The sequence below is a fragment of the Neophocaena asiaeorientalis genome, unplaced genomic scaffold, assembly GCF_003031525.2.
Source record: "Neophocaena asiaeorientalis asiaeorientalis breed wild unplaced genomic scaffold, Neophocaena_asiaeorientalis_V1.1 scaffold346, whole genome shotgun sequence".
Taxonomy (NCBI): Eukaryota; Metazoa; Chordata; class Mammalia; order Artiodactyla; family Phocoenidae; genus Neophocaena; species Neophocaena asiaeorientalis.
This window is the reverse complement of record NW_020175400.1, coordinates 351,398-366,122: the sequence shown is the minus strand read 5'-3', so window position 1 is coordinate 366,122 and position 14,725 is coordinate 351,398. Positions and strand designations below refer to the sequence as shown.

Below are 14,725 nucleotides of genomic sequence, written 5' to 3'. Positions count from 1 at the left end.
TTCCTGGGCCCTCCTCCACTCTAGGACCATTGCCCCTTGTCCTGGACACCAGTCACAACGCCTCCTCCAACCCACAGCCCTGGCTACAAGGGCAGCCCACTTTGGCCACGTTTTAGAGCCTGAGTTGGGCCCTCTGGCTAAAGCTGACGCTAGGACAGCCAATCCATAACTGGAAGCCTCCTATGGATTGTCCCGGAGTGAAAAACCATGAGCCGGGCTGATCAGACTGACTTATTCATTTGTTCATTTGTTCCCTCTCCCGCATTTGAATTGGGGAATCAAGCAGGTAGTTGCAGGGCCAGAATCAAGAGGTTTTTGATTAATGACCACCCATCATGTGAAACCATGTAGCTGAGTGAATTTATACAGTAAGTCCCCTACATACGAACCTTCAAGTTGCAAACTTTCAAAGATGGCAACATGCGTTCGCAGGTCCAATCATGTAAGTTAGTTCACGCATCTGGCGTACATTTTCATGTGCATGCATCTACTACAAGTGGTTGTGCTTTTGTGTACTTTACCGTACAGTACTATTTGTGTGTGTGTGTGTGTGTGTGTTTTATGTATTATTTGTGTGAAAAGTATTATAAACCCATTACAGTACGGTACAATATAGCCGATTGTGTTAGTTGGGTACCTAGGCTAACTTTGCCGGACTTAACGGACAAACTGGTCTTATGAACGCACTCTCAGAACGGAACTCGTTTGCATGTCGGGGACTCACTGTACAGCAGTTTCTCAACTCTTAGATATGTAAACTCATGGGAGGCGCGTATCAGGTTTCTATTGCTGCCAGAACTAACTACCACAATTATAGGGGCTTAAAACAACACAAATTTATTATCTTACCGTTCCATAGGTCCGAAGTCCTACATGGGTCTCACTGGACTAGTATCAAGGTGTCAACAAGGCTGTGTTCCTTTTTGAAGCTCTAGGGGAGAAGCTAGAAGCTTTTCCAGTTTCTAGAGGCTGCCTGCATTCCTTGACTTGTGGCCCCTTCATTGATCTTCAAAGCCAGCAACATGGTATCTCTTTGACTCTTCTTCCATCACCATCTCTTTCTGACCCCAGCCAGGAAAGGTACTCTGCTTTTAAGAACTCATGTGATTAGATTGGGCACCCCCCGGAGATAATCCAGGATAATCTCCCCATCTGAAGGTCCATCTGCAAGGTCCCTTCTGGCATGTAAGGTAACACATTCATAGGTTCTGGGGATTAGGATGTGGACATCTTGGGGAGCCATCATCTTGTTGTCTAGCACAAGGAGCTTCTAGAATGCATACTGCAAGGCCTGGCCTGCAAAAATGCTAATCCAGGAGGTTTTTCTGGGAAACCCAAGATAGCTCTGAAGCAGCTGGTCTGCAGACCATCCTTAGAAAAACACGAATATATACAAGTCAGACAGGAAATGAGGGGGCTGTGAAAGGGAAGAGTGAGGCAGGCATACTTAGAGTCATTGCAGGTTCCTTCCAAGATGAAAAGCCTTGGAGCTGGATGTCTCACAAAGTCTTCAGAGTGGCCCAGGGTCACCCCAGCTCTGGAGAAGCAGGGTGTACCCTGACACCTGTTCTTGAACACCTGTGAGAGCCCTGCTTGAGGGGGAGTCTCACAAATCCTCCATCAGCTGAGTTCCATTTGCACCTGCAATGTATCACCTCACGGCTCCACTGGAACGTAATAGATTTGCTGAAAATATCTGTGTCTTTTCACCTTTGTGTTCCCAGGGCCTGGGGCATAAAGGTGCTCAAGAAATATTTGTTAAATGAATACACGAATTAATGATTTAAGAGCTGTACGTGCGTAGGGAGGGTGGGAGGGAGATGCAAGAGGGAGGAGATACGGGGACATATGTATAGCTGATTCACTTTGTTATAAAGCAGAAACTAACATACCATTGTAAAGCAATTATACTCCAATAAAGATGTTTAAAAAAAAAAAAAACAAGCTGTAAGTGTGAAAAGAGCTCTCCAAGAAGCATGAGACGTCCCCTGGAGTGGCTGATTTTAATCTGGAGGGCCTAGGCCTTTGAGCTGTGTCTAAGAAGAGAAATGGGGTTGGAAACAGGAAAGGATTCCAGGCAGCGGGAAGAGCAAGAACTAGAGCACAGAAAGGATGCACCAGCAAGGCCTGGGCAGGACCAGGGAAGGCGGCTAGTGTGACCTCATGGGGGGAGGATAGAGAGGGGATTAGAACCTGATGACTCAAGCTTTAGGAAGAGGCCTCTGGAAGCTTTACCTAAAAGGCACCAGACGATGGAGGAGATCCTGGAGTGAGGGGATCAGGAACAGGATAGGGACTGTCTGGTGAGAGAAGCAGTGATGGAGTGAAGAGACTGGGATAACCAGAGGAAGAAGCATAATATGGTGACTCATTGTGCAGGAAGCAAGGGCAAGGACACAGATGGTGCCAACACCTGGAGGGGGGAGGTGCCACGGTCAGGGATCAGGAGGGGGCAGCACTGGACAGAGGGGAGCTGACTCCAGGAGGCTGGGACAAGGTGGAGTGGGGAAGCCTTGGAACTGCCAGGGGAGAGTGTCACAGGAAGGTGGCCCAGGCCGGATCCTTGGAGACCCCAACACTACAGGGCAGAAGGAGGAGGGGAAGGAAAAGGAGTAGTCAGGAGCAAGACAAGAATTGGGAAGGAAAGCTTCATTCACGGGACGATTATTGCAAAAGAGCGAGGTCAACTTTCCCAAGCACCCCGGAGAAGGGAAGCCTAGGACCCGATTGGTGTTAAGGAGGCCCCTCTGGGAGGTGGTTGATGTGGGGATCTGGGCCAGAGCCCCTCCCCGCCCCCTGCAAGTGAGCTGCAAGGGCCTGCAAAGCAAGCGGGCATGGGTGGCCACAGAATCACTTCCGCTCACTAGCGTGCTCTCTTGTGCAAACACGCACTGGTTTATCTAGCGGTCCCTCTAAGTTAAATCACCCTCCACCCGAAACCTTTGCTGCCAAACGTGGGATGGCTGCGTAGAGAGAGGGCCTCAGACAGCCTCATGGAGATTTCTGCAGCACAGGAACCTGTGAGGAACTCTTGTGACACAGCGGTAGTAGAGTGAGAGGGCAGGAACGGGGGACATCTCAACAGACATAGACCCCCTGACCCCCACCACCCCGGGAATATGCAAGCCCTCAGCCTTCGAAAACTCACGTCTGGAGAAAAGGGAGTCCTGGGATTGACTGAGATCCAACTGCATGAGCCTGGTAGAACGAGGGCCCAAAACAGAAACTTACTTGAATGAAGGGAAAATAGAGAAGGTGGTATATCTTTCACTCCTGAGCTGTGGGTTGAGATTCACACCTCCTCCACGTGTTTGGGAAAAGTTGGTTCGCTGCCGGGCACAGACTTTGCCATGTGAAAAATCTGCTTGAATAGCTCTGGAAAAATCTTTTCCGGTAGAATGAGTCTCCGAGATTAGCTTTTCCCCCAACAGCCAGGAACATAAGCGTATACCCTCAGCTGCCTTCTGCTCAGAAGGCCAGCCCTGCAGAAGAAAAGTGCCTCTTGGGTTAAGAAAAGCTTCAGCATTGACCCCATCGAGGCAGGCGGTGACCAGCTGGAGGGCAGGTGACCCCTAACCATACCAAGCACGGGCTGCCCTGAAGCAGACACTGGAAATGTTGGCAAAGCACCCCAAACCCTAACTCTGTTCCAAAGGCTTACGTGCCTTAACCCACACTGCCTTCCTTGCTTTGACTCAGGAAGTCACCCTAGAGAACATCAACCTACCCTTGGGGAGATCCAGAGTTTCCAAAATATCTTAAGACACAAAGCGCTTCTGAAAGATTTTTGTTGACTTAAAAACAGACACAAACATTTTACTGAACTATGTATTTCTACACAAACAACTCTGTTACAACAAAATCAGGTAAAATCCACAAAGGTAGACAAGTCTTTAAAGGAAAATATTTTTTCCCTTAAGTATAAAAAGATAATTTGCCAAATAACGTCATACGGAAACACATAAAGCAAGAACTGTTAGAAACACAAGAGAAATAGACAGAAATACAACAGTAGTCTGAACACACTTTCCTTAGTCTTTAAACAAATCAGGTAAGCAAAAATTAAAGGTCCATAAGATTATAATTAATAAGGTCAAATTAATACATACAGATTTAATTTTGTTCCCTTCCAAGAATATATCTTCTTTTCCAGTTTCCTGGGAATATTGATTAAAATTAACAAGTTATTAAGTCCCAAGAAAACATCAATAAAGTCAAAAATGCAGAAATTGTACAGGCCATACCCTCTTTGACAACACTTGTAACAAATGTTAATAACAACAACAAAATGTATCAAATTCTCTAGAAATTTAAAAGTTAATTTCAAATAACTCAAGTAAAAAAAAAGTCAAATACGAAATTACAAGTTATTTATAACTTAGAACACCATGGCTAAAAATTTAACAGAAATGGATAAAGAAATATTCAGAAGAAAAGTCATGTAGCCTTATGAGTACTAGTAACTATATCTACTATTAAACAGGAAAGAGTTAAAATGGCATCCAACTTGAGAAGGTGAAAAAATAATAAAATAAAGGAAGAAAATTAATAAGAACAAAAACAAACCAAAAAAATCATAAAATGGTAAAACAGTAAATTAAGATTTAAAGTCCCAGAATAAAAAGGGAAAGCACAGACACAGAACGTTATGAATGAGAGAAGAAAATACGACAGCTCCAGGCTAGCAAATTTGAAAATCTTAACAGAATCATTACTTAGGAAGTTTAAGTTGCCAAAAACTTACAGAAAAGGAAGAAAGCTTAAAGAGACTAATGAGCATGGAAAAACATTGAAAAAATTGTCAAAGAATTATTTCCTAAAAAGGCACTAGACTTAGACAGATTTATACATGTTATAAAAACTTCAAGGAGCAAAAAATTCTAAATATTATTTAAACTGTTCAAGGGCATAGAAAAAAAGAGATAGAGCTTCCCAAGTTCTTTTTTTTTTTTTTAAAGAAGTTAACACAAACCCAACACCAATACCTGATAAAGACATCAGAAAAAAAAATTACATAACTATCCACCTAAAATTTTGAAAAATTCCAAAATAATAAGAGCAAACCAAATCCAGAGTAATTTTCTTATTTTAAAGCTCTTACTATTATTATACAAGTAATATGAGAGCCATGTAGAAAAATCAGAAAATACAGATAAGAACAAAAAATAAAAGTCTACCATAAACCAACCCATCATAAATAACCACTGTTAACATTGAGTGGAGACATATATTGAAAGAATAATATACCATGACTAAATCAGATTTTTCTAGAAATGCAGACAGGGTCTGACATTAGCAAATCTATTTAAATGATTCATATTAAGTTATGATAAAGAAAAACCGGGCTTCCCTGGTGGCGCAGTGGTTGAGAGTCCGCCTGCCGATGCAGGGGACACGGGTTCGTGCCCCAATCCGGGAAGATCCCACAGGCCCGCGTACCGCAAAAAAAAAAAAAGAAAAACCATTTGATCATCTTGACAGATGTGAAAAAAAAGGCATTTAATAAAATTCCAACAACCATTACTGATAAAACTTTCAGCAAACTAGAAAGAGGAGGGCATAAATTTAATATATAAATTCAAATATTAAGAATATCTCACACTAAGAGTCAAATTTGTACTTTTGGAGGAACACTAGAGGTATTCTCACCAAGTAAAAAATATATATAAAGAAGAATGTACAATACCGGCACAATTTATATAGGTGTTATTTACCATTGTTCAAAAAGTGCTGGTCAGTGTGATAAGGAAGTGAAATAAGATTATTAAAAATATGGAGGTAAAGTTATCATCACTACTCAGAACTATTAGCTACATGAAAAAGGCAAAAGAATTAACAATAACAACAAAACTATTAAAACAAAAGGAAATTCAGTAATTGGCTAGCTACAAAATAAACAAATAACCAATTGCCAAGTTAAACAAACTAGTAAACAACCACAGAACTCTCTATGCAGAGTTAAGAAGAATGAGGTAGATTGATATGGTACCAACAGGAAGATGTCCAAGATCTATTGCCAAGTGAAAAATACAAGCAGCAGAAGGGTTCTATCATATGGTCAAAATGATACAACATACTTTAGGAAAAGAAGATTTGAGGACTATGTGTCAACTGTTGACTGTTTATCTTGGGGGCAGAGGGATTTTAATTATGGGGGACTTTCCGTTTCCATATTATGTTTTTTCATAATGCTTCCATTTACACAGCTTTTGTTTAATATTTTAAATTTTAAAAAATCAATGGATTTAATTTCCATTAAAAAAAAAGTAGTCATGTACCTTTATACTAACAATAAGCAGTTGGAAAATATAATGGACAAAAGAGCTCATTTACCATAGTAACCACAACTACAAAAAATTACCTGTACTAGAAAAAATATACTGAGGAACATAATACTTTATAAATTTACTGAAATGAAAGGTTAAATATTATGAAGATGTTAATTGTCTCTATAGTTACCTATAAATTTTACACAATCCAATTTCCAATTCTTCTAAATGCTACAAAATGATCCAGAATTTCTTTTGGAACTGTCAATATACAAAAAGTACTAGGACATTTTTGAAGACGTTTAATTAATGGCGACATTTAGTCTAAACCTGAGATGATCAAGCTATGTGGTACCAGTGCCAGAATGTACACAATAGAAAGTTCAGAAGTACGCTTAAAGAAATATAAGGATTGAGGGCTTCCCTGGTGGCGCAGTGGTTAAGAATCCTCCTGCCAATGCAGGGGACACGGGTTCAAGCCCTGGCCTGGGAAGATCCCACATGCCACAGAGCAACTAAGCCCGTGTGCCACAACTACTGAGCTTGTGCTCTAGAGCCCGAAAGCTCGTACCGAAAAAAAAAAAAAAAAAAGAAAAGAAAGAAATATAAGGATTGGATATATAGTGGAAATGGGATTTTGTATCAGTGATGTTGGGGTAATTTAAAAAATAAATTCCACATGGATCATAGATTTAATTGCTTAAACAAAACAATAAAAGTACAAGAATAAAATACTGGTGAAGGGCTTCCCTGGTGGCGCAGTGGTTGAGAGTCCTAAAAAAAAAAAAAAAAAAAATACTGGTGAAAATTCATAAAACCTTGGAATCAGAATTGCAAAGATCTTCAAAAGCATGACAGCAAAGGCAGCAACCATAAAGGAAAAGATAGATTTGACTAAAAAAAATTTTTTTTCAATCTATGCCATATACTGAGCTTTTTTAAAAATAAATTTATTTATTTAATTTATTTATTTCTGGCTGTGTTGGGTCTTCGTTGCTGTGTGCGGGCTTTCTCTAGTTGCAGTGAGCAGGGGTTACTCTTCCTTGTGGTGTGTAGGCTTCTCATTGTGGTGGCTTCTCTTGTTGTGGAGCACGGGCTCTAGGTGTGCGGGCTTCAGTAGTTGTGGCACACAGGCTCAGTAGTTGTGGCGCACAGGCTTAGCTGCTCTGCAGCATGTGGGATCTTCCCAGACCAGGGCTCGAACCTGTGTCCCCTGCATTGGCAGGCGGATTCTTAACCACTGCATCACCAGGGAAGCCCCAAATACATGCAACTTTAAAAAAATAATATTTATAGGGAAAAAAAAAAACTTCTTAGAAATCAATGAGACACACAAACACCTTGTGAGAAAATTGGCCAGAGAAGACGAATAGGTCAATGACAAAAGAATATAGTCTAATAAATATGTTGGTTAGGAGGGTCACACTGTCATCAAAAGAATGCATATCAAAACTAGCCCCCCAGTCCCCATGGGAACACCAGTGTGAAAGAGGGGAATCGGACATTCTCACACATTGCTGGTGAGAGCATAATTTGGTATCATCTTTCTGGAAGGCAATTTGAGGCAAGATATATTAAAAGTCCCCAACATGTGTGTACCTTTTTGTTAGTCAGGATATGTTATGCTGCAGTAACAAAATAACCCTGACATCCCAATAGTGTAACACTTAAAGTTTATTCTTTCTTCACAGTACAAATCCACACAAGTGGGGAGGGGGGTGTCATGACGGGAGAAGGGGAGCTCTCCACACAGTCACTCAGGGACCCAGGCTGACAAAGGCTCCAGCTGACACAGGCTCCAGCCCTGGGACATCACCACCTGTGGGGCAAGGCAACAGAAAGACTGGAGACCTCCCTGGGGGCATGTCACAGTCTCAGCCTGGACGTTGCACATGTCACTTCTGCTCACACTTTATTGGCCAGCATTAGCACCAGGACCCTGAGTGACTATAGGGGCTGGTAAGTGGCATCTCCTGTGTGCCCAGGAGGGAGAGGAGGAGACGGAGCAGTGCTTGTAGCACCCATTACACTTTTGAGCCAGCAAGTCCAATCTTAGCAAGTTATCCTAAGTAAATATTCTGAAAAGTTCATGAAGGTGTTAGAAGAAAGGATTTCCATCATATCCTTGAGTACAACAGTATAAAACTGGAAACAAGTACCCAAGGTACAACCTACATAGATGTTAAAAATGATGCTGTTACATATTTACTGACATAGAAATATATTTACAATATAGTGTTAAAAGGGAAAAAAGCAAGTTATAAAACAGTATATGTATAATATGATTGTATCTCATGAAAAAAGTAATAAAACAGCTATAGATGCATAGAAAAGAAGTCTGAAAAGATATATACCAAAATGTTAACAGTGGTTATAATCAGATGGTGTAATAACAGGTGATTTTTTTCATTTCTTCTTAGAAAAGTATATATTATTTATGTACCAAAAAGGCATTTGAAAAGGGAAAAGAAACAAAAAAACAGTATTCTTGGGAGAGTCCATTTATCCACCTCATGCTAATCGTTAAATTCTTACATTTGAGGCAAGAAGTGCCTAATTGTCTGTCACACCATAAGACATTGCTACAACAATTTATTTAAAGTCAGGATTTTATATTAAAAGTGGTCCATAGGGTAAGAACAGTGACACATTCCCCACAGCTGCATATCATTGAACCTGTCAGTCATCCGCCAAAATGTCCCACAGTCTGGACTCCACCGTGGTTTCTCTGGGCTCCTGGCAGGTGCACCCGGGGTCTGTGTGGCCTGGGGGTGGGGGCACTCTTCACAAGGCTCTGCATTCGTCAAAGAGAGTAGGGCACTGTACAATTCCGCTCAAAACAAAAGACCCACAAGCTCTTCTCAAAGATGGATTCCAGAACATATAACATCACCGCCAGGATTATTAAAGACTCCTCTTAGCTATACATATATTTTTTAATTGAAAACCCTTCCTTGTCGTTTCTCCTGCTTCCCCCTGCTGCTTCCTCCCCCAATACACACACACACACACACACACACACACACTCACATACACACACACACTCCAAAAGTTCACTAGACCATATCATCTGGCTGCCAAATTCTTACCATAATCACCTTCTTCCTGGCTGGTGTTTAAAGAGGAACTGGAAAAACCCATATTCTTGAGATAGGTGTATGAAAAAGACACGTAAAACAACACACATTTCTATACAGGATTCTCTCTCCATGCCGTCACCCCCACCATCCCAAGAATATATATTTATTTGGGGGAAACTATGTATGCAGAAATTGGAATTCTTTTAAACCATGCATGTCATTTAAGAATATATATGGTTGTTGATTTGCAGGCTTCTAGTTTAAATCACCAGTGCTTCAAAATCCAGTGATCTTTCGAGTGAATGAAAGAACCCATAGCTTTTAGATGGACACATGGCACAAAGAGCCACTTTCAGCAATGAGCAGAATGCAGCGGCTGGCTCTGTCTTAAAGGGCAACCTCTGTCAAGCGCCTCTGCTAAGTCCCATCCCGGCTGCCTGCCTTCTAAGGGCACACCTGGCCACACCTGATGTCCCTGGCACTCCCTGTGGTTGGCTTTGGCTCTCACCCAAAGTTGCCCCCCATTTCTATTGAAAAGCAGTCTTGCCTATAGAAAAGGAGTCCTTTTACAACAGGCCGATCGTAATGCCTCTGAGTAGCACTATATCCCACACCCTTTATTTGATGTTTTACGTCAAATGTAGTAAATACTGGCCAGGCGTTAGCCAACCACCGTCCAGGCTGTGCCCGTGGGCCGCCCAAGTCTAGAGATGTCCATGATGAGACTGCAGGATGGAGACCAACTACCCACTGTGGACATTCCTCCCGGGGCCCATCAGGTGCCACTCAACCTGCTCTAACCACTGGCTGGTCTGCTCCCTCCCCAGTGCTGGCTCCTGTCTGGGAAGGGGCTGGGCAGTGATGGGCAATCCCCCCACACCCCACCTGCCCCGCCATCACTCTGTTTACTGCTCTGCCATTTTGGGGCCTCCTGCTTGTTTTGAACAAACTGCTTTGCCTCCACGAAAGCCATCAACGAAGAACTCAAAATGTGTCTCATCGCTCTGGCCTCTCAAAGCACCAACATCATTTTAACCAACAATCTCTTGGAAAGATCCCTACAAAAGCAGAATCATTCAAAAGTGGAACTTACTGCTGTAATGAATGTAAATGTAATTCTGATTCATTCATTTATAAGTTGTCATTTGCTGTGGACATATATTAAAACAGTGTAACTGCAATGTGCTCTTATCAGGACACAAGAGAGTTTTTTTTTCTTGGCACCCAAAGGTCACTAAAGGGAGAAGAGAGCATGACTCGTAGAAAGACACTGGACCAAGGTTCAGGAGACCCAGATGCAGCCCGCGCTGCTGCTCACTAGCTGGGTGACTCAGGGTGAGTCACCTGTCTCTGCTTCCTCTGCAAAATGGGGAATGATCTCTGCCCCGTTCTCTCACCCAGTTGAGGTCTAAAGTGACGGCATGCAGGGGAGCGTGGAAGGGAGGGAGTGTACAAGTTCTGGGTCTCATGTGGACGCTGGCTCTCTTTCAAGGCCTGACCACACTGTCCCAGCCTGTCACTCAGGTGGCTTTCTATTCCCGAGGCACTAGGAAGACTTTATCTCCCCTTGCCGCTCTCAACTGTATCACGCATCCAGTGGGTCTTTACTTGGAATGAAAATTATTTTTAAGGATCATTATGGTTAAAGGATTCCAAATTTTCCGTTGCTTTTTTTAGGCCCCAGGTTTCACAGATGCAGAGGAAAAAAAAAAAGCTAATTGAGGTTCAGGCAGCCAGTCTTGGAGATGTCAAATTAGGAGACATCACTTGGAAACAAAGACGCAGTCCTAGCTCTAAATCCTCCAGCAGCACGACGGGGCTGGGGTGTTTGTGAGGCAAGGGTTATGCCCTGCCTGCACTTGGCTTCAGATCATGCCAAACAAAGGGCATCAGTGCTGAGACTGGAGCTGGACGTCCTAACAAACGAGGGCTTGGCTCAAGGGAAACTGGGATGAATTCAGCGGGTCATTCTCCTTATGTCCCGAGGCTGTTAGACGGGGCTAGCCTCTCGACAGACTGTCTAGGTTGGCCCCAAGTCTTTTTTTTTTTGAAGAAAGTAAATGAAGAAACCTTAAGACCTTTAGAGAAAAGCAGAAGGAACTGAAAGTCCAGGGCTTTTGTAAAGGTGTGCTTTCCCTGCTGAGCCCAACTTAGCTTCTCCTTTAGAGAAGCCCCTACTGCTCTTAGCTCCTGGGCTGCATGGTGTAAAGCTGGCTGGGGCCACACAGTGTGGGGCTCTCAGCTCCTCACCTACTGCCTACAAGGGCTCACCAAAGTCTCCCACGGTTAGTGAGCGGGCGTCATGGGTCTCAACTGTACAGGGACACAGCAGCCCACCGTGGTAATGGCTCTACTGCTGCCACTAGTTCTCCAGTCACTGCCCGGAATGTGCAAGTAGCTTTGACAACTCTGTCCTCTGATGAATACGTCACCTGAGCATGTCCAGTCAGTCAAGACAGCTCCTTCTGGAGGAATAAGCTGCCGCATAGACAGGGGTGGTGGGCATCAGAAGACCCAAGCTGAGGTTTCAGAATCCCAGTGTCTGCTGCTCCTGGGCAGGTGGACTGGCCTAGCCTGAGAAGAATCCTCTTGAGCCCACTGCTGGGCCACAAAGCCAACTCACGGCCAGCCCAGCTCTCTGATCTCCAGGTCAGTAGAGCTGCTACCAGTGTCCTGAGAGCCATCTGGAGCTCCAGGGACAGGGCAGGGCCAGCAGCGCCCAGTCACAAATCAGCAGGAGGGCTGACCACGCTTTCCATTTCCATCTGCCACCAGCCCAGTGAACTCCACCCCAGCTGCCCCACTCAGCCTGCGGGTCTCCCCTACATGTCCTGGTGCTTTCCCCATCCTAAATAAGACCTCCCTGCTCAGGGAGATGGTCTCAGCTACACGAAAGAGAGCAGCAGGACTTGTAAAGTCACCCTGGGGCCCGGGGCCACATCCGTGTGTACCCTACCCACCTCCTCAGGCTATTTTATTGTTTATCTGAACAATTCAGCAGGGAGCAATTCTAATGTGTGAGAAAATCCTTCTAGAGGGGGAAGTTCTCTTAGTGGTTCTCAAAGCAGGTAAGGGGGCAGCAAAGCCTCCCCCTCCTTCAAAGGGATTTAGAAATGCCGACGGCCAGGGATTCAGACCATCTTGCCATGCATGGGGCAAATGAAATGTCCACTGGCCCCACTGAGAAACTCAGTAAGAGAGAAGAGGTCCATGGCTCTGGTCCCTTCCTTAGCAGGAACAGGGGGAGGCAGACCTGGGCAGAACTGCTCTAAGGCCAAGGCTCAGCCACTTTGAGCCCACTCCTTCCCTCACGGGCCTGTGTGATTTCTTTTTCAATTGTCTAAACCCAACAGAGGATCCCACCCTAGATCCCAAGCCCTGGGCAGCCCTTATACCAGGGACAGTCAGTGGTCCTAGAATCCCTAGGCCACCGGCCACGCTCCTGGAAAGGAAGGGTGATCTCAGTGCCAGAGGCCCCCAGGGGCAGAGCACCATGGATGGGCTGCTGGGAGGGGGGGACCTCAGACCAGCTCCTGCTGCTTCCACCGCCACCCTCCTGGCCCCAGGGCCACCTGAGCCAACCCACGAGTCTGTCTACAAAGTCACATACATGCCTGATAATGACCCAGTGCACCAGGACGGTGGACTGTCCAACAGGGGCTTGATGGGGGATGTGATGAAAACACTAAATTCTGTTTATACGTTTAAATGAACAAATATTTATTAAGCACCTACTTTGTGCCAGGCACTGTGCTAGGCACCCTCGCTGCATGCTGTCCCCACAGCACAGTAACCTGCTCAGAAATTAAAACCAAGAAAAGGAACATTGTCGCAACCCTACAAACTGGGGGCGGGTAGAAGTGGGCGGAGTGGATGCAGGCGATTCCCCTGCCAGAAAACGCCTCCACCAGAAATGTGTTTTCTCTCTTGGGACAAGTCTCTACTAAGTGGTTGCTTTAAAGCATCTCTGTATATACTGAGAGGAAAACTGCTATCACCACGCCCCACGCATTGGTGCCTGGTGAACATTCGAATACTCTGAACGCTACTCAAAAAAAAAGGAGTTGGAAAGGGTATTCATACTTGAATTAGAAAATACTTTTCCAGTTCATATGGTTGCAACAGCCCTTAAGAAAGTTATAAACATCCCTGCCCTGACTGCGTAAATGTTTAAGGTAGACCTAGTTCTGGATTCCTGAGTCAGAATCGTCCAGTTGTCCATGACCTCAAAAGGCCAGAGAAGCAAGGGGAGGTTTCTATTCTGGAGAGGAGAGAGTGGACGGCACCCCTGGTTTGGAAACGTGACAAACTGCGCCTGCATTTACAGAAGCCACGCGAACGGGAGGACGTCCTAGTGCTACTCTGTGTCACACACACCCTGGGGACTCACGCGCAGCCCTAGTTGTCGGCGCCCAGCTTGGAGAGGCCCCGGCGGAAGTTGTGCAGGTCATCGATCTTCCCGTCCAGCACCTCCAAGAAGCTCTTCAGCTCCACCTTCAGGTGGCGTTGGCGGTACTTGCTCTCCTCCATGTCCGTCTTCAGGGAGCGCACTTTGTCTTCCAGGTTCTGATTGTCTCTCTCTGCCGCCTGAAGCAAAGCGAGAGAGAAAGAAGGGTCTGGGGACAGAGCGGGAGGAGCCCCGCTGAGACCTGAGACAGCCAGGCTGTCCGTCCCCCTCGGGCGGGCCTGCCTCCCTGGAGGTGTTAAGTGTCCTGCCCCCACCCCCCTGGCATCAGGTGTGTGCCCCTCCTTCCTGCTGTTCTCTGGCAGAGGTACCAACAGCCAGCATCTCGCCTTAATACGATGCCCCCACAGAGAACACAGAACTCAGCATCCTGCCCAAGGGAGCCTGGTGCTAAGTGATGCTTTCACAAAGTGCCCAGCAGAGGAAGCCTGAAATCCCAGCACATAGGGTTTTCAGCCCCAAGCCCACGGTGGTCAGCAGAGGCCCCCTTTGGGTTCCATTCTGGGAGAGAGTGAGAAATAGCACAAATGGAAGAGTGACTTTTTTCTGCCGGTTCCACTGAGAAGGCGAGGTCTCCTTGGCCCCAGGCCAGCCTCTGGCCGTCAGCGAGGGAGGACTGGCCATGCCAGACGCAGGGACAGTAGGTCTGTGCTCTGTCCGTCCCGTGGTGTTGCCATGGAGATGTTGAAGCTCCCGATGGCGGGACTGCTGTGAGTCCAAATAAGAGCTTTCATCTTACGGGCATAAAATGAGAATTTCTGAATGGGTGTACAAGAACCAGTTACTAATACCAAGGTTGTATATCTGAACAAAGAGCTCTCGAAGTGAGGAGAACCTCGGAGGTGAAGGAGGATCTGAAAATGCTCCTTCAGAAATGCAGCAGGTGGATCTGAAATCTGAAGCCAGAAGGG

The 14,725-nt window shown here is 45.1% G+C and overlaps 1 protein-coding gene across 3 annotated transcripts in view; it reads right to left on the bottom strand.

The window, feature by feature from the left end:
- Nucleotides 1-7,670: 7,670 nt before the first annotated feature.
- Nucleotides 7,671-14,725, bottom strand: part of HOMER2 (homer scaffold protein 2) — a 42,610-nt gene continuing 35,555 nt past the window's right edge. The window contains exons 8-9 of one of the 3 annotated variants that reach the window (XM_024766502.1): nucleotides 13,727-13,936; nucleotides 7,671-9,063 (exon numbers count right to left, since the gene is read on the bottom strand). In XM_024766502.1, coding sequence (XP_024622270.1) covers nucleotides 13,748-13,936 — 189 coding nt within the window. In that variant the 3' untranslated portion in view covers nucleotides 7,671-9,063; nucleotides 13,727-13,747. Of the gene's footprint in view, nucleotides 9,064-13,044; nucleotides 13,937-14,725 lie in introns of those variants that run through there. The other 2 variants (XM_024766500.1, XM_024766503.1) reach the window with 2 other exon arrangements.